The 26,160-nt window shown below is 35.3% G+C and overlaps 1 protein-coding gene and 1 long non-coding RNA gene across 2 annotated transcripts; one reads left to right on the top strand and one right to left on the bottom strand.

Moving 5' to 3' along the window:
- The first annotated feature begins 72 nt into the window (after positions 1-72).
- Positions 73-2,251, top strand: LOC117970485 (uncharacterized). Its single transcript, XR_004662871.2, has 2 exons — positions 73-953; positions 1,217-2,251. It is a non-coding gene; the product is annotated as an uncharacterized LOC117970485 (long non-coding RNA).
- A 1,416-nt stretch (positions 2,252-3,667) lies between these two features.
- Positions 3,668-24,683, bottom strand: rigi (RNA sensor RIG-I). Its single transcript, XM_034015560.3, has 18 exons — positions 24,269-24,683; positions 20,102-20,233; positions 18,727-18,908; positions 18,157-18,298; positions 17,566-17,682; positions 17,006-17,122; positions 16,394-16,553; positions 15,879-16,131; positions 15,454-15,616; positions 14,675-14,776; positions 14,247-14,404; positions 11,996-12,131; positions 11,561-11,709; positions 11,116-11,206; positions 9,538-9,708; positions 8,714-8,862; positions 8,182-8,328; positions 3,668-7,858 (listed from the first exon to the last, which is right to left on the bottom strand). The coding sequence occupies exons 1-18, from the start codon at positions 24,372-24,374 to the stop codon at positions 7,544-7,546; spliced, it is 2,790 nt and encodes a 929-aa protein (XP_033871451.1). The 5' UTR covers positions 24,375-24,683; the 3' UTR covers positions 3,668-7,543.
- Positions 24,684-26,160: the final 1,477 nt, after the last annotated feature.

Below are 26,160 nucleotides of genomic sequence, written 5' to 3'. Positions count from 1 at the left end.
GTTTTGTGCTTGTTTGGAAGAACGAGGTCGCTATTTTTCTGTCAGAAATCTGGCAACCCTGGTCGCGGGGTAGCGCCGCTCCCCCACTTCTATAGTGAGAACACCTCTTTAGTACTTCACGTGCAGAATATTGAACTGTTTTACTCAGTTATATTAATATATGGAGTATATACATGTATGTATACATATACATATACTATATACATGTGTATAACCCATACAAATAAGCAAAAAAATACAATAACCGTAAGAAACCCTTGAGAGATAAATAATGATAAAAGTTTGAATATAGCGTGCCTGGTCTGGAATAATAGGTGTGAATAATGTAGAGGGGTAAAGGGAACCTGTATTAACGCTGTGCTAAGGTGTGATGTAATCTTTTTTATTTATTTATTTATTGCAAACAGACGCACTGCTGTTTCAAAACCTCAGTCTCATTAGCTCTTAAGCGGCTGCAATATACATGACAGTGAGACGAGCTGATTCTGGACCAAACCATTCAATACACGAGAAGGGGGAGTGGAGGAGTGTTACACATAGTTTTAATAATAATAATGACGGCGTTTTAATCATATGTGTATTAGTGTATGAAACTGGTTGTGAAAATATGTACAGTATTTGTTTATTTATTTATCTTTAATATAGCTATAAGTATAGTTGCTTTACAATAATACCTCAATATCTGAGTGTCTGAATTTGTAATCAATTGGTACACTTGTTTGACCTTTCAAATACCGTACCTACTGGTGATAAGCTGCGTTTTTGTTGAGTGTATGGGGAAACTGGGACTGCAGGCGGCGTGGTAGGGTTGAGAGAGTCGGAGTGGGGCTGCTCAGAAGTTGAGATCTGGCAACTGGTCCATTGCATCTACGATGGTGCGTTCGTGTTAATTGTTTGCCCAGTGTGAACCAGCCTTAAAGCCAACGTTGGGCCAACGCTATGATGTTTACTGGGTAGTTATGCCGTTTCATTTTATTTGGGGATTTGATATGTGTTTGCACATTTATTTGGGGCATCTGTTTATTTTGCACTAGGTGTTTTTGTGGTTTTATATTTATTAGTTTCTTTTTCTCTTAACGTTTTATATTTTATATTTATCTGTGTATTTATCACATTTCCTGTGTCTGTCATGCTGTCTTTGATGTGGTTGTCTTTGTATCGTTTTTAACTTCTCTACAGACCCTAAATACTTGGTGTTTCTTTTTGTTTTCCACAGCGTTTGGCGCTTATATTTTCTTATTCGCATAAGTTTTAAGGAGCTTAAAAGTTGAGGTGGAAAAAAGCTTTGCTATACCGGCTATTTTGTGAAGTACTTGATACATTACTCTAAATCAAGCCTCGAATTGATGGGGAACAGAAGGGAACTGCATTCCCAGCGATTTCAACAGCAACTATAGAAAATCTAAGAATCAGCTTCAGCAACCATGGACTACCAGAGATGGTAGTGTCTGACAATGGAACTCCTTTCGTCAGTGCAGAATTTAAAGAGTTCATGAGTCGGAATGGAATCAGTCACGTGACTTCTGCCCCATATCATCTATCTTCCAATGGATTAGCTGAACATGCCGTACAGAGATTTAAAGAGTGCATGAAGAAGGCATCGGGAGGCACCCTGGAAACAAAAGTATCTCATGCCTTGTTTAGCTACAGAGTAACACCTCAATCTACTACAGGTCGGAAACTGAGAGCCACACTTGACCTGCTATATCCTGATCTCAAAAGACAAATACAACAGAGACAGTTAAAGAAAGGAAAACCACGATAAGCATGTAAAAAAAACAAAGTTTTTTGACAGTATATTTCAGTCATGGTCCACAGTGGATACCTGCAACTGTTCAAGAAGTGACGGTCCCAGTTTCCTGTACACTGTTGTTAGGAGATGGCAGATTGGTGCGCCGTCACGTTGAACAAATCTACAGGAGACAGGACGAGCCAGATAGATCTGCAGTGGAAGAGTTGGAGAATCCAGCTGAAAGAGACACTCATACATGTACATTCCAGTCCGGTGGGGTTACAAAAAAACTCTTAAGTGGTGCTGCTGGCACTGAAGAAACATCTTCCAGTCCTGATAGGGCTACCGCTGAGGTGGTACCATCCGCGCCAGAAACTAAGGAAGGGGCATCGCCAACCGTGCCTGGTACTTCATCACCTGTAAATCGTTCTTTAAAAAAACAGGACATATGATGGTTCCAGCAAAGAAGATGGCTGCTTTGTTTGGAGTTGCAAATAAAAGTTAATCTTTAATTGGTAATACACGTGTTGGTAGTGACTGAAGATATAACACTGATAAAGAACCTTGTAGAACACATGCGTAGGTTGTACAATAGTTCAAAGTATCATTGCAGTTAAAATGGAAGACCCGTTTTTTTTTTTTTTAAACAGTAGTGCCGCACAAAAAAAAAAATAATTAAACTGAAGAGCAGCACTAATAATTACAGTAGTATTAGACTTAAGAGTTGAAAACTCATGTAAAAAAATATATAAATAAAAAAAAAAATCGGTTTATCGGTCTAAGAAATAGCCATTAAATGGCACACTGCATAATGACCATAGTTAATAATAGTACTATCAGTATTAAACTGTTTTAGGTTGTTCGAAAACTAAAGAGAAAATTTACGCTTTGAAGCACTCCGAAGAGATTTCTCAAACACTCTTTCAGTGTCAGATTGAGTTTACGAACACACCCAATGCTGTAATTTGAAGAAATGATAGGCCTCTGAAAGATTGTGGAGAACAAGCCGTTTTTGTTGGTGCTCCCTCTTTCCCGACTCCATATTGTAAACAGAAACAAAATCTTTATTACCGGCCATGCGTCGACTAACATCTTCTCTCTTGTAGAACAATTTTACCATTTGAGCAATCTCCCAAGTAATATGATCAGAAAAATACATTAAAGCACCACAGGACAAAAAAAAAATGATTTATATAAATATGTCAGTAATTTCAGAGACTGTTACACCAACGTGAAACTTAAGATTTAAATAGAAACTGAAATTTAAGATTTAAAAAATGGTACGACCCTGAAATTTGCGAAAATGTATTGTGAATTTGGTAGGGCCCTAATTATGTGTAGAAAAAGAAGAGCTGTTGTGCCTGATATATTTTCAAAGAAATTATCTTTATGTTACCCGGGTCACAGTCCTGCCTACGTACCTGGGTCGCAGCAAACCACCTCAGGATTTGGGTCGACACGCTTTGATCTGGGTTGAGCAAGACAAAATGCATTGGTTCAATCCAGATAAGCTTGGAAGCGTCCGTAAAAAGCTGCTTCCGGGGCATGTGTACTTGCATCTGTCACCCTGGTCAACCCTGCTTTATCAAAAGCAGTGTGAAATCACGTAGCCAACCTGCATGACACCAGGTCCTGACCCGGGTAGAGCATGCCAGTGTGAATGGGGCTTATGATAATTTCAGAAACTGCTACTGTCTTGAGAAGCAATTTGTTACCTACATACCTGCTTAAGCCAGAGTGAAGCTATTAATTATATATATATATATATATACATACACACACAGGGTCTGGGGTGCTTCCACAAGCAGACATTTATAGCCACCTGTTTATTTTGATGGCAAATACAGACAATGATTGGAGTAAAACACAATTAGCTGACAAATTGCAAATATGCCTGTGGCAGGATGACAGAGGTTTGAGGCTCAGAGACAGTGGAAGGGGCAAAATAATGATCTTTATTAAACAAAAATAATCAAATAAACAGGCACAAGGGCCAACAAAAAGGTTCAAACAAAATACAGAAATGTAGGCTGGGCATTCGCCTTCACTACAGTTTCTTTTTCCAAAATTAAACAGCACAGCACACCAACAAACAAAACTCACCCAAAAACTCCTCTCTCTAGCAAAGGGTTTCAGCTGCCCTTTTATAGTCTGTGGCTGGAGCCCAATTAACTAATAATTAACAATTAAACACTTGAGGCTCCAGCCACATTCTCACATGTATTTTGCAGGGAGGAATTTAACCCCCTCCCTGCCAATCCAAAACAAACCAAGAATCACAAAAACATAATGAAAACAGTAAAACTAACAATAACAACAAACACATATTTATAGGGGCGAGCTGGCACCCCATCACAATGCCATTATTAGGCCTGTATTTTTTAATGGCTTATTTCAAGATATTTCACGATTAAACGTAGTATGTATTAAAGCAGAAAGAAATAGTGTTGTCACTTTTATTTTTCTCTAGAGTTATTATATAACAACTTTTTCTAAATACGGAAATGCTTATCTAAAAAATAGTTAATGCTGGTGTCTTTTTCATTTTAGACATTTTAAAGAAATGATGCAGCTCTATGCAGTTCCTAAATGCAGTGTACCAGGCAATGCGTCAGTAACGTTTGCTGTATTTATATTTAAGTTATAAAATCTAATGTATATTTACACTATTCTTTCAGAAATGGAGAACTACATATTACACGGGAATGGGTACATTTAACAGAAATCCGTGATAACCGTGAAAAAAATACATTATTGTGCTCTGTTTTTGGAAAGCCAAAAAGGGTAAAATTGTTCTGTATTTTTGCACGTGGTAAAATCTTACAATTTAACATTTCAGTTTAGTTTTTGTTGGTAAAATGTTACAATGACCAATGGTTACCAGTGTGCATTATGGAAACACCAAAGATAGTCAGCAGCTGTCTTTGAGGAAAATAATATTTAAACAGAAGAATTATATGTCACATAAGGAAGCTGAGAGAATTATGCGACAGGCCAAAGAAAAGCAAATTGAAAATTGCACTGCTGAAATGAAAAAAGATCAGTTTGAAATATCAGATAAAGTGTTTCAGACTGTTTACACGATAGCAAAATCAGGTTGGCAATTTACTGATCTGCCTACTGACATTGATTTGCAAGTTCTAAATGGTCTTGACATGGGATGTACCTTGCATTCTAAGAGGGACACTGGGAAATGAAGTCTTTCATTGCTTGTATTTCTCATCATATTGCCAGTGAAATAAGGAAAAAGCTTGTGGCAACTGTTATAGACAGTGAATCCAAATTGGCAGTTCTGATTGATGAATCTACTACAGTCAGTAAAAAGTCTGTTTTAATCATCTTCATTTAGGACATGTCTTTGTGATTCAGAAGAACCTGTAACATTCTTCCTAGATTTAGTTGAACTTGCTGCTACTAATGCAGAAACAACATATAAAGCATTACTTTCAACTGTTTCCCGTCATGGTTTCTCAGAAAAAAAAATCTCCAAAAGTTTTACTTTGGAATTGTATGAACCATCATTTGAAATTAAGTGTTGGAGACACTGTTGATGACGTGACAGGAATTAATCACTTTCAGATATTTTTTGACAAGGTATTAAACGTGAGTTAGCATTATGTTGTGAAGCTTCATCAATCCAGTGCTTGAATGTTGGCAGTCCTGAGTACCTGGTGGGCTGCTTCCAGTTTTAGGACAGTAAAGGCTGTTTGGATGCAATATGATGCATTGTACAAACATTTCACAGAAGCATCAAAAGCTGCAAGTCACTGTAGTTCTGAGAGAAACATGTACTTAGTAGGCCTAGCAATCAGGATCTCCAGTAAGTTTTATTCAAAATGTAGGACGTATGTATGATGCCCTTGAAGAATTGTCAAACTTTTCCTTAAAGTTGCAACAGAGAGGAATGACAATGCCAAGACCTCACTCTCTTCTCTGCTGTCAGATATGTGTCTTCACAGCCATGGTTGATCACCCAGGTCTACACACAAAGGAAGCCTATAATGCTGCCCAGTCTTTGCTGTTCAAAGGTCTTTCCCTGCCTAAATAATGCAAGAAATTGTGTGCCAATTAATGCCTCTATGTTTTTGAAAAGTTTGGCCAACAACCTTGAATAAGTGCATCCTTCATTAGATTTGTGGAGTTCCCTTTGTTAATTTGTTAGAATTCAAGCCCTGCTCTAAATCACTTCAGAATTACAACAATATTTTTCAGAATGGTCTGTATGTCTATTTGAGACTCTTGTCTCCATTGAAGCATCAGAAAAATGATCAGAATCAGAAACAGCTGCACCTTTTACAAAAGCTTTGTAGATGTTTTGGAACACAGCCACTGCTGAAAAACGTCACTCAGGTTCGCACACTAACAAGCATCTAAAATTTGTCTGTCAAAGCTGGTATATTGGCAATTATGACAGATATTAACTTGCAACAGTGAGATTCAGATATTATAAATTGCAGAATGCAGTCATGGATGGGACACAATATTTACTTAAGCATTATTACTACTTATGGCAGTTTAATTTTGTTTTTGTGTTTTTTTTTAAATTTATTTTGGACTGTGTTTTCTAAAGAATTATACATGTTTGATTCAATATTTTAAAAAGTCCTGTGTCAGCTTAAATGTACAAAAGCATACACTAGCACATATGAAACTTTTTAAAGCAGCCTTTTTAACTGAAATATTGTCCTCTCCCTGATGGGGTAGGGCATTTTCTGGTTTGCAATCATGACACCACTGACAGTAGATCTTCACACACCAGAGAATGTAAGTGTGTTCTGTCTGCACGTCCCAGATCTACACTGACTAAAACTGCCTTTACTGAACATTTACGCAAGCAGGTGTAAATAATTTATTACATAAGACTAGCTATATTTTCTAGATAAGTGAACTAACATGGTTTAATTTATGGCTAATGTTTTAAATGTTTATTTTAAATATGTCCCTTACTATAGTTCATGCTGTATTAACTTGACTTAACATATTTTACAACCATGTGTTTATTTTTTTTTTAACTAAAAGCCTTAATGAATGTTTGTTTTTGTCATGTTACAAAAATAAAATGAATACATGTCAGCATTTGCGGGCATTGAATTAATTCACATTTCTTTCCTTCAAAAACCAGCCTGGTACACAGTTATGCCCATACTCTGGGCATATCACAACATGTGGCATTGTGGAAAGGGGTAAAAAATGATTTAGCTTCAGTACAAAATATCTCACCCGGTGTGTTGTTCAGTGTTAACTCCTGTAGAATACTCTAGCAAAGGAGAGTATTAGCAAGTTGTGTGTGGCACAAGTTCTTCAGTCCTCCAGTCCAGTAACATTAGATTTGTATAGCATTTAATTTTTGCATTTTACAGTATTACATAATACACAAGAAAAATGTGCAATATGAAATAACAAAAGAAAATGTTTGATTTTAAAGTAAAATGTACATTTAACTTTATGCAATACAATGAACACAAGTCCTCACACTGTAGGAAACATTCACAAAATCACTCTAACATCAAGCACCAAAATCACCTTTCTAAACCACCTCATAAAAAATATTGCATTTTAATGTTAGTTAATTCTGGAAGTTAATATATCTTAATAGTATTTCACAAGACCCTAAGTCAATACTAAGCCACACTTTATAAGCAGCTAGTTTTTTTTTTTTTTTTTAGCAGTTGAATACGAGTTTAAATATGCATCTAAAAAGACTAAGACCATAAAATACGGCAAAAAGAAAACAGCATTATGATTATTTCATTACTTGTATTAAAAGCCATGATTCTTGATTTCTGGATTAAAATTACCTTGGAAGGTTGTTTATTCCTGCAGTGCATGAAGTCTAGCATGCATTTCTGCTATATCAAACTGTTTCATGGTAAAGATCACATCTCTCCATTTTCTGAAGTAATGCTGTTCCTTGGTCACACAGTTCTCAGCCACAAAGCTGTCTATTTTGATGACTGGCAGGTGTTCGATGGTCATGTAGGAGGCTATTATTCCCCAGTCGTGCTCACATGTTTTGCAAAACATCTTGAGCTTTTTCTGAAACCCACCATAACTTCTGGGTTTTCCATGGGGCTTTGTAATGTAGCACTCCGAAAATGCATTATCCAAGACAACATGGTGTGACTCCTAGGGAGAATACCATCAATGTAATATCGCTTTAAATGTGAGGCCCTAAAAGATTTCCTGGTGTATCTACAGCGCTTTACCATGGTATACAAAGGTGTTTGGTATGCTTAAACATATACTATACCATGCTTGTCTGTTTCTTAACCATGCCTTCATCACCCTTTTGCTTTGTTTTTACCACAGTATACGTTAGTCAAATTTAAGGGATATTATAGTACATAATAAAATAAGAATAGGAATAATAAAAATAATAAGAAAAAAATATTAAATTAACACAACATTTAAATCTCCATTAAACCCCTTTCTTACACCCCAGGCCTTACCTGTAAAACTCTTATGCTGTCCGTGAAACAAGCAGGGCTCTTGCATTTTGAGCAAAGAAGCCGAAAGCAGTCATCTGTTCTGACCCTTTGCAGAGTTAATCTATTATAGTCCCTCACATTCTTGTCTTCCCTTTGTAAAACTTCAATCTAAAATGTAAAAAAATAAAATGTATATTATTCCAGTTGCATTTGCCTTCCTGTGCAATTGTATCACTACAGCGAGTACCATTCTTTTTGCCTGCTCCACAATCCATACAATGATTTTTATTAATAAACCATCAATCCACACTGGCTGAAACTAGTAGCATTGTTTTTGTATCTCACTTTGACCTTATTTCAGTTTCATATTTTTCTAATCATTCCAAATTTTGTATTTGTTAAATTAAAAAAAAAAAAATACAAAGAAATGATAGTTCAGTCATTCACGCTATGTTTCATTTGTCAGTTCCATGGTAGTCTGTCCTTTGGCTAATTAGGCATCCTCTGAAAAATATGTTGTATGTGACAACTAGATAAATAGTGGAATAGATACCTTGGTAAGCATAGTGTTTCCGGGCAGCTGTAAATTAATGATAGCTTGATCAACAATTTTTTCACGAAGCATATTTAACTTTTCTTTCTCAATTTGCTCTTTCTTGCTGGAAACAAGGATGCACTTGCTGCCCTGAGCTCTTCCACGACCTAGAACACGTTTACAAGACCATTAGTAAAAACTGGAGAGGGATAAAAGGTGCATTACACGTTTTAAAAGTGGTTTGTGACCCAACAGTACAGAATATCTTGCATAGAGCAGGCAGTAAGGTAGCGGCTGGTTATTTGCTGTACTTTTCTTCTTTTTTCGTACCATTTTTACTTTTGTTACTTCACTTTAAATTTTAAACTCCCACCCACTCAATGCAGCACACAATACACATTTCAATTTTGTGTTTGTAACTGAGCGGTGTTCTGATAAAACGGGATAACCCATAGTTAAACATATCCTTGCTTCCAGTTAGCAATTTTCTGTGAACTGAAATGTTCATGGGTTATCAACTTTTTCCACCAAATCTTTTTTTTAAGTTTCCAGAAAATTGTTTTTCATGGTAATATTAAGCAAAATGAATTGAACCTGAAATTGTGGATATTAAAGTTTTTCATGTATTTGAAAAACAGACATTTATCTCAGGGATTCCATAATATTTAATAAGCAAGTGGTCAGAATGGGGAAAAACTGACAACAAATGCCCCACTCCCAGGCACATTACATTGTGTTAAGCCAAAGAAAGATACAGTACTACAACCTTGTGCCATAAATCTTGAAATGTCTGCAACAGTGAAAATGTTGGCATACAACGCTTACGTAAATGTAAAACATACCTCTTACTTGGATCATCTTAACCACATTGCCAACATACTCATACAGCAGCACAAGGTTACATTGAGGAATGTCAATCCCTTCATCAGCAACTGATGTTGCGATTAATATTTTACTTTGATCATTTTTTTTAAATGACTCCAACAGCCCTTTCTTAGATGGCAGTGTCATTCCTAAAAAGAAACAAAAAAAAACAACCCATAGATATTATTACTTACGCAACATCGACTCGTATAATCATTTGTGGGACAATCACTTCATAACAATTTTATTAAAAGAGAAGGTCAATGATATAGAACCTGACAAGAACATCTGTGTTCGCACATACACACATTTTTAGAGAATTATAAACAACATCTATATCGGGGGTAGTCAAAGCAGACCACAGTCCGAATCCGGACTCTCAGTGTATTTGGGAGGAGCTATAAGCCTTCATGAAAAGTGAAGCTCCCTTTTCTAACCTGTTTGCAACAGAATCACCCTCTTCTCTATTCTTCTTCACCTACCTCACGTGTACAATTTCAACAGATTACGGTCTCCACTTTGCTATCTGTCTACATTAACACAGGAAAAACCACCTTCGAAAACTCCAGTGTGTCATCTGACTAACATCAAACACAGCGCTGCCTGTGAGGATAAACAGCTGCCTTTCTCCTGCTGGACATCACGACACGCTTCTAAGACAACGCCGCAAGTAAAACCTGAAGATATGTCCTCAATCGACTGCAGCTCTGAAACCAAGCTGAGGAAAAGACCATTGCATAAAACCCAGGCTTCTAAAACTAACCCATTCTTTGCAACCTTTGGAAATCTTCACCACGTGGAGTTCACATCTTGCTTTGTTTTCGTTACGAGAGTCTTTATTCCAAGACTGTTTCAACTCTCTACTCAAGCGAAAGTTTGGTAGATATATGCAAGTTTATTGAATGATATTGATGAATTTGTTTAAATTGTGTATGATGAAATGTGAAGTTAATCCATTGTTTGAACATAGCTTAAATTCTTAATCTGATAGAATATATTAATGCTTTGAATATATTTAAATTCTGATAAAATATATGGTTAACAATTTTCTGAACACACTTAACTAATTACAAAATGAGCAATTTAGAAATCCTATGCTAATACCTACTTAATTGTGCACAACATTGAAAGAAGCAAAAGTAATTTTACTTTTAAACTGATTTGTCTGATTGTATTTTTTAATGTTAATTAAGAACTGTTTTAAATAACATCTATTAAGCCAATGGGGAATATTGTTCACAATATTAAACTAGCTACATACATCAACATTATTTAGTTAATCTTGGTATTTTAATTGAATTTATTTAGTTTAACTGGTAAAAGTTAGATAATATTTTCTTTTGAGATACTATAATTAATTTAGATAATAACATCAACCACAACAGTTAAACATTTCTGTAGTTTTGTTTGGTAAGGAACTCACGTAGTAACAAGACAGAAAGGAAAGCAGACTTAAAACAGAGACAGTAGTATACTACAAATTGATTCCTAAACAAACATGTGTAATAACTATAAAAATGACACATCTAATCACAAAGATTAAGATAGACCGAGACCTGTTTGCTGAGACCTCTTCCCACGACCAATCAACACGCCTGGCTTTAAGTGTGCAAGAGAAGGGTTTTCTTCAACCCAGTTTTTCAAGGCCTGTAAAATAAAAGATATTGGTCAAACAATTATTAAACAGGCAAATATTCCAAGGCACTGTTGATAATATATACACACAACCCTACAAAAAGTATTAGGACAGCATTTGTGTTAATTTAAAATGGAAGAGAGGGCTTGGTAACTTATGTTACGTGAATCTCTGTTCTAGACTAAAAAAGCTTTACTTTGAAAAACTTAAATAAGCCAAACAAAACATTCAGCAATTATTTATATTTCTTTAATCTATAAAGTGATTTTTAAATGAGCAAAGCTTACTCATATTTGTTCTCAAAGGAATAAAGAATCTTAACGTTATAAAGACATGGTGTAATAATGCTAAAAGAGCTTTCTTACCTCAGCCAGGGCTCTGGTCCGGACAAAGAGCACGGTCCTGGTCTGCTCATTGTTCCTGTATTCCTCATCCAAGATGTACTTCAGCTCCTTGAGCTTGGGATTCTCACGGGACTCCTCTGTTGACAACTGATGCAACTGCTGGTAATTATCTGTAGGACAGAAAACTGTGGTGTAAATCCAGTGTAGACAACAGCTTTATGAGGTATGCACAATAACAAGAGCTATTCTTTCAAGAACATCAGTGTACCCATGTTACAAATAAAACAAAGCTATATATTTTAAAATGTGTGTAATGTGTTGCAATTCTCAGCTGCAATTTAATTGTTTTATTATAGCATTACTATTTCTCAAATTCCCAAGGGGATATAAAGAGAAACACTGTTTTTGAAAAGAATATTGTATCAACTGACCAAGATATTTCATCACACACCATACCTTCAAAAATCTGTGTGAGCAGCTGCTCTGTTTTGTCAAATCCTGCATTTCTAACGTCTGCAGAAAATGTATCCAAATAATCCAGCGCATCTTTGGTGCGTGCATCTTCATTGATAATGAGCGCATCATTGTATTTCTGTTAATGAAAGAGAAAGTTCATGAAAATGTAAATATTTACTTGTAAGTAAATGTAAAGTTGTCCAGGGATGGAAACACAACTCCCATTGCATAGAAGTTCTATCCATTCCTGGTTTTATTGCGAGTTCAATGAGACACCTCAGAGCTTGTTACCTACACACTGTGACTAATTAAGCTTGTATTAAAACCTGTCAAAACAAGGAATAGACATGTCGGTCTATTGATCTATTATTCTTATTATTCTTCTTATTATTATTATTATTATTATTATTATTATTATTATTATTATTATTATTATTATTATTAATTTCTTAGCAGACGTCCTTATCCAGGGCGACTTACAATTGTTACAAGATATCACATTATTTTTACATACAATTACCCATTTAAACAGTTGGGTTTTTACTGGAGCAATCTAAGTAAAGTACCTTGCTCAAGGGTACAGCAGCAGTGTCCCCCACCTGGGATTGAACCCACAACCCCCCGGTCAAGAGTCGAGAGCCCTAACCACTACTTCACACTGCTGCCTTCAGTGTGCAGCAGACCTACCTACCATATCTAGTTACATTATTAAAATGGGTTCTTTCCAGGCATTTAACCCCTTTCCAGCCTCCATCGTCTTTGTTTGATTCCGAGTGGTCTTTGGATAGCCGCCATCAGCCATGATCAATTCCAGGTTATGCGTCCCTTCTTAGATGTGTAACTACTGTAACTGTAATTAAACTACTGTAACCATCATTAAACTACACTAACTTCATATAGAGACAGTGAAGCCTTTTGTGAAACTTGATTGACAGTCGGTTTGCTTTGAGGATGTTGGCTTTGATCAGTGTTGCAGCTGTCACTCTCTCACAGACCCACATTCCCAGATCACCTGCACAGGTGTATTTTACAGCCCAACAAAAAGTTTCTATTTCTATTTTCTATTTCAAAGGACAACGAAAATATCTAATGCATGTAAGTCATATTTGAAACTCTAGAAATATATTTAATGGTTGTATTTTAAGGTACTCTAGACATTCATTCTTTACATTTTTTATAATTTATATATTCTGTGAAAATAACTACGGTATGTGTTTTATACCGTGTTTTTTTTTTTTTTCATTATGTTAGTGTGATAGTGAAATGGACAAAGGTTATTATACAGACATATACCGGGTACATGTTTTTATATATGTATATTTCATGACTTTATCCATCTAGATCTATATTATAATAACTATGTAAATACGGTTGCTACATGACTAGGAAGTAGGAGGTGACGCTATTCATTTTTATATGCATGTATTTGTACTTTTAGATCTGTAATATAATAAATGGCATGGTGTTTGCAGTGATGAGGCAGTGCTACAGGAGTTACTGAATTCAGATTCCTGGGCAGGTGTATGACCATCCGACCTCAGATACTGTATTCTATAGAAGCAGCAATGGAGGAATCTGGAGACAAGAGTTGAGGAGGGTCTGCCACTGTTCCACATAAGACTAGGCAGCATTAAAAAAAAAAGAACTGGGAAATATAAAGACAGAGCCTTTACATTGTTGTATGAACATATACAGAAACCATGTTTTTAATTTGCTGCACAAACTTTTGGCAGTATTATACAATGTTTATTTTATTATGCAACCTGATGACATTTTCATTGCATGTGTTTACTATTTACCATGTGTGAAGTCAGTTTAAAAACAAAATCCCTTAGTTTTACCCCAGGATACATAACGTAACACAATGTATTTAAAAAAAAAAAATAATAATACTATATATATATATATATATATATATATATATTAGTGATATTACAAATCCACATTTTTTTTTTGTTAAGTGCTAACAGTAGTAGTGTGTTCTGGCAAGGGCCTGGAAATAAAGTTGTTGTTTTTTCACTCACATAAGTTTTTTATAGACAGTGTGGTAAAGGGGATAAAATACATTTACATATACAGTACAAAGAAATACACAAAAAACACGGTAATCATGCACTGGTAATCACAAGGGCTGCCATTTAGATCACAAATGATGGGTTGGCAAAAGACAGTAAGGAATGTGTCTTAGTGTAAAACTGAACACTACATAATTATAGATTAAATAAGCACAATGTGACTGCACAATACTTACCCGTAAATGTTCAGTGTAGTTGAAAAGCTCTCTGCATAACTGACTTTCCTTCTGCTTATCCTCCAGTTGCAGTGTTCTGCATTTTTTTTGCACATCTACTATCCACTGTTCATATTTCTGTGATCCGTAATCCCTATTTTTAATGTTTGATAGAGAATCTGAAGAGACATGAAGATGCTTATACATATTTGAAATTGCTATGGATGTTCTTTTTCAAGGACTGTGATGTCATCATATCATCATTGTACATATTTTTCTAGATTTTGGGAATGTGTGTTAAACAGGGTACACCTGAATGAGCCATTTTGACTTGATTTAACATTATACCATAATAAAAAAATGACATCTCCAGAGACAAATCATATTATTGAGAGAAAAATGCATTTATGAAGGATTTTTAAAGAAATTCCAGAATGCAGATTAGTTACCTATATTGTAGACTTCTTTTGCCAGCTCTTCAATCTTACTCATTATTCCATAAATGGTCATAGTAAATGGATCTCCTGAGCGCTTTTCAACAAAGAAGAATTCTTAAAGACAGAACAAAATTAAATAAATGGATGGCACAAAATGGGTCATTAAATTAGCAAGATAAAAACAAAGTTGTCAAGGGTACTATCAGTCTTTAGACATATTTTAAAATAAAAATTACATCACTTTTATTTTGAAAAAAGTTTCGGAAAAAAAAAAAAACATTTCAAGGGGGTAATATAGTCATTAACACAGGGGTAGGAAACATCGTCATTTCCAGTCTATTGTACCACTCCAACAAAATCTGTTAGTCTTTGAAAAGTATCTTTTTTAATGAAACTTTGTTTTTGTGAACTAAAAAAAAATGATCTTGAAAAGAAATAAAAGTGTGCTAAGGATAGCGCTGAACAATATAAACTTTGTGTCAGTCTCCTTTTCCCTCAACCCATCTTACCTGACCTGTTACTGTACAAGGACTGTTTTTTAAGCCCCTTTGGATTAAAAAGAAATCAAGTTAACAAGTTGTTTTTCAGGGACCTCCCATTTTTCAACGCACTGTTTAATCATGTTTACAAACACTCTAAAAATATTCCAGAAAAAAAAACATTTTTGAAAACAGTCCTTAAAGTTTTGTGAATAAGTGTCCAAAGTTTCACATCCAGGATTATGAAAAAGGAACTTTCACAAAAATGAAAGCGAGCAATGAATGAACAGCAGTTAAGGAAAATAAGATTACGTTTTTCAGGAACGTGGATGTGAGATTTCAGTTCCTCCTTGTTTTCAATAACAGTTGAAATGACCCTCACGTCCATGAAAGCACAAAGCTGGCAAATGTTATTCTCTGCATCTCTTTCATTCTTGAAACTGCCAACTCCAACTGAAGCAGTTAACCCAACAATCTAATAATACAAAAACAATAAATAAATACATAAATAAATAAATTAAAAAGTGGATACAAATAACTGTAGACGGGGTTAAGTACCATATACAGTTTTTTTAATGCAAAAACGAAAATAACTTTTTCAAGTGCAATAAAAAAAAAATCATGCACATTCATTTTCTAATTAGAAAACATCTGGCTGTATTGATTTTGCAGCAATAAAAAGGGAACCCTGCAACAGACAGGAAATTCACTGCATATAAGAATAAAGACCAACTTGCCTGAGGCAGAAGCTCATTGTTGTTACCGAGTTTGCTGTCCAGGTACATTGTCATTAGAACATTGTAGGGATGTTTTCCAGTCGTGTTATGGCATTCATCGAATATCAGCAAACTAAAGATGGAAAGTGAAGCTATAGTTCCGCACTTGAGGGCATTCACAAGAATCTGAGGTGTCAGCACAATTATGTCGTTTGTTTCTATATACATTCCCACAGGAACTCCTTCTGCTGATTCTCCACAGAGACCTGTAACACTGTATGGGAAACAAGTTATTTGTTTACATTTTAATTGATTTAAGGTGCAGACATAGACTTATTTATAAGTGTCCAGTACAGGTAGTGAATAGAAAGTGGCAGTGTGAACTTCCCAACGCTTGTGTTTTGAGCTATGCTTGTGCCTCCCTGTATAGAAGTATACCATGTTAAAACCAGAGCATGGTCTAATTAAGCATAGACAAAACATGGTAAAGCATAGGTAAGTACTGTAAAGAAGTATGATAAAGCTGAGTACCTTACCTTACATCTTCATCTGCAAAATGTTGTTGGAACAGGGAATACTGCTGTTCATAAACCTCCACCCGCGTGGCCATGAAGGCAATCTTGCGTTTCTGCCCTTCTTTTTTATTCTTGAGATGATGGTCACAGATAGCAAGGGCTACAATTGTTTTCCCACAGCCTAAGAAACAAAACAATTGACGTTTTATTTATTATCTAGGATTTTAGATAAGGAGTGAGACAGCTATTTCAGTAAATGTTTTCATCATTTTCAAATTATTTTATCAGAACATTTATCAAACCCCCTAAAATCCTCTCTTTTTATGCATTTACCAAACATTAGCATGACTCACCATGCTTCTCAGTGCTTTACCAGTGCTGTTCCTTAATTATAATTAAGTTGTACTACTTTGCTGTAATTTTAACATGATATACCACTTTTAGAAGGGATCTGCTGCTCAAAGCAGCTCAACACAGATTACCAATTACAGTATTTAGGTAAAGAAAAAAATAAAACGGTGGAAGAGAATTAGGAATTTGGTCCCACAAATGATACAGACACATAGAAACTCAGCACTGAGGATGCTTATTAATGTTACTAACAAGACTTCCAGTAGTCACTAAATAATATACCTGTTGGAGCACAGATGATAGTGTTCTCGCCTCTGAAAGCTGGACCAGCCAGTTCTTCTTGATATTTTCTCAGTTTTTTGCCAGCACATTCAGCAGTGTGTTCTACATCATGTGCTCCTGTAGCACAACGTTAAAAGTGTGTTATAAACATAATCCACATCCCACACCACAAAACATAAATAAATAATAATTATGTTGTACAATAACTGCTTTGATCCACGAAGCGGTTCTAACTAGTAATGCTGCTTGAGGCACACAGTTAATGGAATGATTATTATCATAACAGAAAGAGGATTAAATGAAGAACCCTAATTAAAATGGCAAAAGGTACAATGTTCTGTTCTTTTTAGTTACCATGAGATTTTTGAATGTTTTTCAAGATTATCGCTTAATTTAGTATATCATTTAAAGTACCCGTAATACCTCTAGACAGTTCCTCAACAAGCTGGCACCATATAATACTATACACATAAGAACTTTCACTGTAAGAAGGTAACAATAAGTATACAAGTAAGTATAACAGCAATTACACTACTTAAAGCAGGGCCGTTCAAAAATACCTGAAGCTTTACAATGGTTTTCACTTAAATTGTTCTCTTCTGCCTCTTCTCTGATTTCAATCCGGAATGAAGATTCAGTGCCATTCCCCTCCTGGTCTTTCACTTTTTTTTTGTCCCCTACAAGAAAACAAAGAATAACATCACATTTTAATGATGCTATTTAAACTTGAATTTATCATATTGCCAAAATATGAACGCTCCCATAATATACTGGCTATACATTAAAGCACTAATGGGGCTAAGAAACACGTAGCACAGAACATTTATTTGTCAGTGGTATTGCATTACAAAGCAGCAATAAAAGTATTCTAATGGAAAATACTAACAGGTGTTCCCAAATATTACCTACAGTAGTTGGGATCCATTACAGTTACTTTACAGCCTGTTGCAACCCCCAAAGTAATTTACTGATAAATTAAATATCTAAATGTAGTTATCTGTTGTATAACCACAAACCATATAAATAATAAAGCAAAAAGGCCTATTTGTATTTTAATCTGATGAGAGATTAAAAATACCATGTCTGCTTTCTATAAAAGACCTGCTGCAATATACCAACACTTCAAATCAACACAGGAATAAACACTATACCTGTGTCTTCTGGGTACAATAAATCCAGTACAATATCACAATTGCATTCCTCCAATGCCAATTTCAATAGCTTGAAACTGTTTATTTTGTCTGTCCTCTTTAAACATTCAACCAGTTTTTGGGCTCCAGCAATATTAGAAAGCTGTAAAGAGAGGTACAGCTTAATACTGCATTGGCACATGAAATGAAATATATACTGCATCAATAAGCACTAAAACTGAAGGTGTGACATAATAATAATCTTTATTTTTATATAGTGCCTTTCATAGTGGACCACCATCACAAAGCGCTTTACATGATACGAGGGTGTGTGAACTATGCATCAGCTGCAGAGTCACTTACAACAACGTCTCACCTGAAAGACGGAGCACAAGGAGGTTAAGTGACTTGCTCAGGGTCACACAGTGAATCAGTAGCTAAGCTGGGATTTGAACCAGGGACCTCCCAGTTACATGTCTGTTTCTTTAACCACTGGACCACAAAGCCTCCTAGATAAGATGTACATACAAAGAAGAATCTCTTCTGTGACCCTTCATGCAACAACTCAGGGATAATGAAATAAATAAATACCCTTTGAATCTCTTCACAGTCCTGGTCAAACAGACACTCTCTCATATATATTATAATTTCGACTGCCTTTACATTCTTAATGAAAGATGGCTCAATTAACTCCAAAATCTTCTTGAAAGGTTCCAGTTTTTCAATTTGTTCGAAGTCCCATTTCTTGATTGCTTCATTAAGTCCAATGTAACCTTTGCATAGAAAATACAGATGTAACACTATGGAAACACTGCATCACTTTACTGTATAAACAGAAATTTTAGCTAACAATATAATTTAGACGATTTATTTGCTAACTTAATTGATCGCTGTGCGCGCCCCTATATTTATTTGTATTTTTTTATGTATTATTATTTAAATGTACTGTTTTGTGTTGTTAGAAACAGTGTTTTAGCAGTGTTGTTTTGAGTGTGGATGGGGTTAAATTCCCCATCCATCTAAACTTGTGAGTAATGTGGCCATCTCCCAGTTGATTAAGTGATACTAATTTGGAGAAGGCCATGTATATAAAAACACATCAGCCGTTCACATAGTGGGAGGAGAGGGTTAAGAGGAGTGCGAGAGGGATCTATAACTAAGGTAAACAATTGCTACTCGTGGTGGGGATAAACCAGCACGATACTTGTTTTGTTTCTGTAGGTACATTTGTTTTGGCCATCGTGGCTTTTTGTTTGAAGAAAGTGTTTTGTTTCTGTTTGTTTGATTTATTGAATAAATACGTGCCCAGCGCTTCATTCTGCAGTACTTCTCCTGGCCTGGGTACGTTGAGGCGCTGTTATCCCACCTACGACACCAAATGTCACGGATGGCTGAGTGGTGACTTCAAAGACCAGGAAGTATACAGAGGCACAGTACTGTGGGATGAAGTGCTGAGCATGTACTTAAATAATGTGACTAGACATATTTGTAGCGTCACTCAGTACATCAACATTATTAAAAAAAAGAGGTCTATTGAATGGGTATACAATTAGCAGATCTAAATACTGTCACTCTGAAAATCAAACATGTAACAGTGCAAGATCATCAGCTTAATGTATTCCTGTCTGTGAGACATGTCAGGAAGGGTCATGTTAAAATGATTGGCTGTATTTAGGCTACTGCTGTTTAGATCAGTTGAATAGACCACAGTAACTTATTTTTTACAGGGCAAACAAGCAAAACAGTATTTTTATTATTATATATATTTTTTAAGGTATTGGGTGTAATTTGTATCAATGTAACTTTCAATTATCAGTATATGATGTCAACAGACTAATATTTAAACAGGTGCTATTAAATGTGTGTCACTGTCAAGGTGAGCAAAAAAAAAAAACAGTTTCTTATTATTGTACTTCACCAGATTATAATTTTAAAACAGCTTTTAAGAAAGTATTGTTAAACAAACCTTGTGATTCCAGTACATCCAAAAATTCCTGAAACCATCCATTCTCATCTAGAGTCAGAATATGTTGTAGGAGCAATTCAGCAGCAAGGGTTACTGATCTTAATTCTTGAGAAAGAATTTCCTGCACAGTCACTGTTGAATATAAAACAATGTTAGTCACCTTTTGCAAAATTATTGTGAGCTATATAAATATACTATAAACCTTGAAGTTGAACTATTACAAAGTCAGTAGCCAAAGGATCAGTACATTACATTTATTTTACTGTCCCCTTACCTTTTTATGATAACAATGAGCCAAAAATCCAAAAGCTTTAGAGAGGAAATCTAAATTGGCACCGTATAAATTAAGGACGTAAATCATACACTGATTTAAAAAAAAAAGTTGACTTGATTTAGTGTTAATAGTAATTTATTTTGGTTTACAGTTTAAATGTTTAAACCTGGCGCTGGAGTTTGTCAGGAGTGTTAGCTCGTGTTTTAATATAAATGGTAGAAAAACATTGCAATTTTTACTGACAAAAAACAGGTGTTTTACAATTCGACTTTCTTAAAAAAAAAAAAAACATGTAGTAAAACTATAGCACATAAATTATGAAGAGTTTTAAATTCATCCCAAGTGTTAAATTAAATGTATTTGAACTGTAATCACCAGTTGCTGTAGCAGTGTCAGTCAGGTCAAACGTTTTGACAGCAATTCAAAACGGTGCGGACTAGTGGTTAGGGCTCTGGACCGGAGGGTCATGGGTTCAGTCCCAGGTGGGGGACACTGCCGCTGTACCCTTGTGCAAGGTACTTTACCTAGATTGCTCCAGTAAAAACCCAACTCTATAAATGAGTAATTGTATGTAAAAAATAATATGATATAATTGTAACAATTGTAAGTTGCCCTGGATAAGGGTGTCTGCTAAGAAATGAATAATAATACTTGAAACCAACTTAGAAAGTGATGTCAGGAGTACATATGGAACTCTGGAATGTCAAAAAGTATAAAAGTACCGTCTGTAACCATGACATCATTTGCTGGGTTCTCACATCCAAGCCTTTAAAAGGCAACCTAACTAGGTAATGATAACGTTGAAATCCCCAAAACAGGACTAAGTAATAGTAATACAGGTTTACCCAGGAGCATGGATTGTGTGTGAGGTAATGTTCTCTGATGGATACACCATTTTATACTCTCTTTATTTTTTACCATACATTACAAGGTTTAAAAAGCATTGATAGCTAGTAAGCCCCAAAATATCTCTATGAAGCGCCACCTACAACGAACTTGTCACACAAAATAAATTAGCACCGGTGTACTGTTATTTTCAGGTACGCGCATACCTAAACAACTTATGCTAAGAAAGCAGGAAAGCGCCCATTCAGATCTGGTATGTTATGCTGTTTAGGTCTTTTTTTTAATCATATTTTCCAGTCTTTTACATCATTGTTAATGTAATTTATCATATTTTTCCACCAGTAAGAAAATAGTATGCAAATAGTTATCATATGCAATACATTGGGTCTTGTACATTTTTTTAATTGTGAAAATTTGCGGTGGACTTCTCATTTTGTCTTGTTCATCGTGAAATGTTTTTTTTTTTTTTTTTTTTAAAGAAACTGATTGTCTGTTTCCAGTTTAAGTTTGCAAAAAAATGTGGTATAATTAATGGTAAATGTACCTTTGTTTACCAACATATTGCTTTCTGACTTACAAGGGTCAAGTGTTGATAGACGTATCACTTTCTTTTTTTTTTTTTATTTAGTCATTGCACATTTTTTTTATTATTATTTCCCCCCAATTTGGAAAGGCCAATTATTTTTAGGCTCAGCTCACCACTACCACCCCTGCGCTGACAGTACTGTCACACAAAAAGTCACAAACCCCTCTGCAATAAACAGTGGCTGTCCAGCAAAGCACAGAGCTTTGACAAACTTATTCATTCTGCGCTCCCTTTTATTAGCGTGCGTATAAAAGCCACAGAAATGGATTGCTTGTCTCTCAGTTCACTTTCTGTTTTAGTTTACTGTGTCACTTACTTTCAGTATGTTCTTTTATTCTGTCAGCGCGAACAGCCGCACAAAGGAATATCCACTAGAAACGGTCTTCAGGGTTTCTTAAGGGTTGGGTTAGGGTTAGGTTTTAGGGCTGTGGTTGCTTAAAGGTTAGGGTTGGGTTAGGGTCAGGGTGGGTTGATGTTGGAGAGGTGCCGTGCTCGGGAAGTGAAAGATGGGAGTCCTTGGCAAATGCCCTGGAATCATCTTATGCCGAGGACAGTTTCCAGTGGATATTCCTTTATGCTGCACGCGAACATGTACCTCAATGCAACAGTATTTCCAACATCCTCTGCCTCATCTGGCCCACTTCAGCTATTTGGCTTTTTATATACCATTCCTCATCCACTCAAAATATTATATTTTCATGTCAAGTATTTCAATTTAGTTTTTGATCAAGTTAGTTACTACGTCCAGCACTTGCCACAATAATCAGATTTGATTGGCCACTGGCCAAAAGAATCAGGTGATAATGGGTGTGTTAAGTAAGTGAACCACTCAGTGCGGCTCAGTAAAAGAATCACTTTAACGGCTGAGTTCCGCTCCTGCTGAGCCTCTCAAAGCGCACCTGAGCGTTTTTTATCAGTGATCAGAGTGAGCGCACGGAGATCGCCACCTGCAGGAAAGAAGTGGAGGTGACAGACGGAATTGAAAATTGACTTTGTATGTCACCGACAATGAATTGGTTCAACTTAATGAAGGTATGTATTAATGCATAAGATGGTAAAAATTACTGTTTTCGAATTTTTGTCAATCCTATGCAATGTCGGTATTAAACACAGCCATATGAGGCTCAGTGAGGCAAAAAACACACCCTTCAGCCACAGTAGCACCTCCTGAACCGCAGGCACGACCTCCAGTACCATCTATATCTACAGCAGTATCACCCAAAACCCCTCAAAATCTAAAAGGAGATCACAGAGTAGCCCACCATCAATGATGCTTTAAGAAAAACACAAATGAAAGAGGACAGTGCCCAATAATGTAATAAAGTAATATAAATAGGTAATAAACAATTGGATATATTAAATGAAATGAATAATTTGCTGAGGGAATTTACCCAAATGTTCTAGTGGCTATTCCTTTGTGCTGCACTATCTTGTTTATATAGATGATATTTGCTTAACGCGCCCAATGTGTTTGTGAAGTAACAGAGAACCAATCACGTGCGACGTTTGAACGTTCTTTGATCCTCTGACGTCTAAACGTACGTGCTGTGTCCTGGTAGGACAGTGGTCGGCAAAGTGCGGACCGCGACTGTGACTAAAGAGGCATTCTTTTTTAATAAATATACAAATGACAGCTATTTATAGTCCACGTTACTACCGTTCAAATGAGCCGTTGACGAGGACTTGTAGAACCGTGAATATTTGAAGTGGCGAATGTCAGTGAAACTGCAGTGTACAGAGCCGAAATGGCGGCTCCATGTATTTATATTTTAACAGTGTTTTTCCCAGATTTAATGTAAATCGTGTATTTTATATATATATATATATATACACACTAAGTAAGGGAGCGGCATACAAAAGATGTGTGCACCACTGTCCTAGGATACAGTGTAGGCCTGCTTATTACAATGTCCGAGTCAAAATAAAACAGCATTTGAATCAAAATATTGTGTATTTTCTAAAAAGCAGTACCCGGAAAATACAACAGGAGACTACAAGTTAAAAAAAAAAAATACAAATTTTTCGGTAAAATTCTCAATAAATCGGAAATGCGGAACACTAAATAATAATAATAATAATAATAATAATAATAATAATAATAATAATAATAATAATAATACAGCTGTTAGCCTGGTGTGAGTTCCGATATTATTTGTCATGTTGTTGATATTAGTTTGAAAATAAGTTCTGTTAATTATATCACATTATTTTAGTTATAGCTACAGATTAAGATTTGGTACAGGCATCAGATTTTGACCAGGTAGCAACATTTGACACTTATACATGCCATATTTTGCTAATGGTAGTAGCAAAAATTTACGTTACGTCGGCCCCATGTTTTTTAGGACACAAACAAAAGTGTTTTATGTATGTATGTATATTTTTAAATTAATGAAATAAATACAATATAGAATTTTCCTGTCCTTAAAGTTAAAATAGAAAAGCAAAAGGAAAATAATACCTGGAGGCAGGTAGGTTGTCATGAATCCTTTGATGTAAGAAGGGCGCAAGATATTGACAATATAAGCGCCACATCGTTTTAAATTCGCCTTTTCTAACTCGTACATTTTTTTTCTTTAAAAATTTGAGTTTCAGCTTCTTTTGAAAAGATAACTCGCTTGCCTCTGTCCCGTCTGCTGTGTTCCTTCCAGAGCTGTTTGCAGGTCGTTCTTTTAAGATTTAAAGGCTGCAAAAACCAGAGGCTCTGCCTTCTTTTGCAATATTATATTTGGTTTCACTTCTCACAAATCACGTGATATGAATGAGTATCTGAAAAGCTGAAACAGAAACTTAATTTAGAGAAACGTCGGTAACCGATGAAGAAGTCTGTGTAGGTGTATTCCATAATTTAAGAAACAAAAACAAATACTAGCCCAGCAGCTAGGAAACAGAAAGTTACCACCCGCTTTAACACAACGTCAGGGAACTCCCTAAATTGTTTTCCTCTCCTCACTATGTAAACTAAATAAATTATATATATATATATATATATATATATATATATATATATATATATATATATATATATAGCACGTTGTTTCATAAAACGGTTTAAATTAGGTAGATTTGTATTGTAATTACAAAGATTACAATTATGCCCTATGTGAAAATGGTGTGGTGTGTTGATGACACTGATGACACCATTAATAATACCAAGCTATACTGAAGATGTGGGAAATGGGTACATTTGCACTTCTTTTGTAATTGCACCTGTCTTTGGAGTGAAAGCATGTCTGGCTCCAAATCATGCCTTTCATTAGGGAAAGCAGCAAGAAACTGGGCATGCCATGGTGGGGACAATTTCACTGGGTAAAAGGACCTAGGAATTGCAAGACTACCTGAAAGCAAGCAATGCAAACAGAGCATTCTTGCAGTGAGACCTACATAGTTAAAAGAAGAGTTTGAAAGGTAAGATTTATTTATAACTCAAAATCTATCTCACATAAACATTTTTCCTAATTAATAAACTTATTTACATCTAAATTCATTTAAATGTTTTATTTAGTTTCAGGGTACCTTTCCATATTTAGTGGCACTCTTTGTACACAGCAGTGCTGTTCTACCTCACAAGTGGTGCAATACTGTAATCAATAAACAATATAAAATGGCACCATGTGGCAAGTGGTGTAACGGAACCTGTCATGATTCAAATATGTAAGGCAAGTTAATAGTCCATAAAGGTTATGGCCATAAAATATACCCGGTTTCTATTCTGAATTGTGGCTTTCATTATTTTAAGAAAAAAATCATTTATTGTTGTGATTTAAAAACATCATTGAATCATTCTTTGAAAATGTTGTCAATTTGGGCATATATTGTGTATTTATTCAGTTTAAGACTAATAAAACCACTGAAAAATATCCACCAAGGACTTTTAGTTTAGAATTCTATCCATTGTTGGTTATCCATTCTCATACGTACGCTACGAAATTTTGATTGTGATACCTTTAGTAAGAGAGGTTGTTTGTTTGTACAAACAACTACTTCTTTCATTATGTTCAGTGTCATTTCTTGGACATTTCAGAAACCCCTCCATAATAACTGTACTCAGTTGTTGTACACTCGTTTGACTGCTAATGCAACATAAACCTGCTTGTAAAGGTAAGCAGGAGTGGTAGGGTTTACTTTATTAATGTAGTGGGGAGAAAAAATATACATAGAGAGAACTTCAACCATAAAACTACACATTGACATTTATTTATTGAATTATTTTAATTTAAGAACATAATTTTATAATTATAAAATGCATTAATCTAATTGCCAATTTTGTTCTCCTTTCAATCACCCCCTCTTGTTGTATAATGGTAGATAATGTTAGCGCGGGCATGAGCTGACGCTAATGTTACATTAAAA

Source organism: Acipenser ruthenus, chromosome 2 (genome assembly GCF_902713425.1).
Source record: "Acipenser ruthenus chromosome 2, fAciRut3.2 maternal haplotype, whole genome shotgun sequence".
Taxonomy (NCBI): domain Eukaryota; kingdom Metazoa; phylum Chordata; class Actinopteri; order Acipenseriformes; family Acipenseridae; genus Acipenser; species Acipenser ruthenus.
The sequence above is the reverse complement of the archived record's forward strand: the minus strand, read 5'-3'. Positions and strand labels throughout refer to the sequence as shown.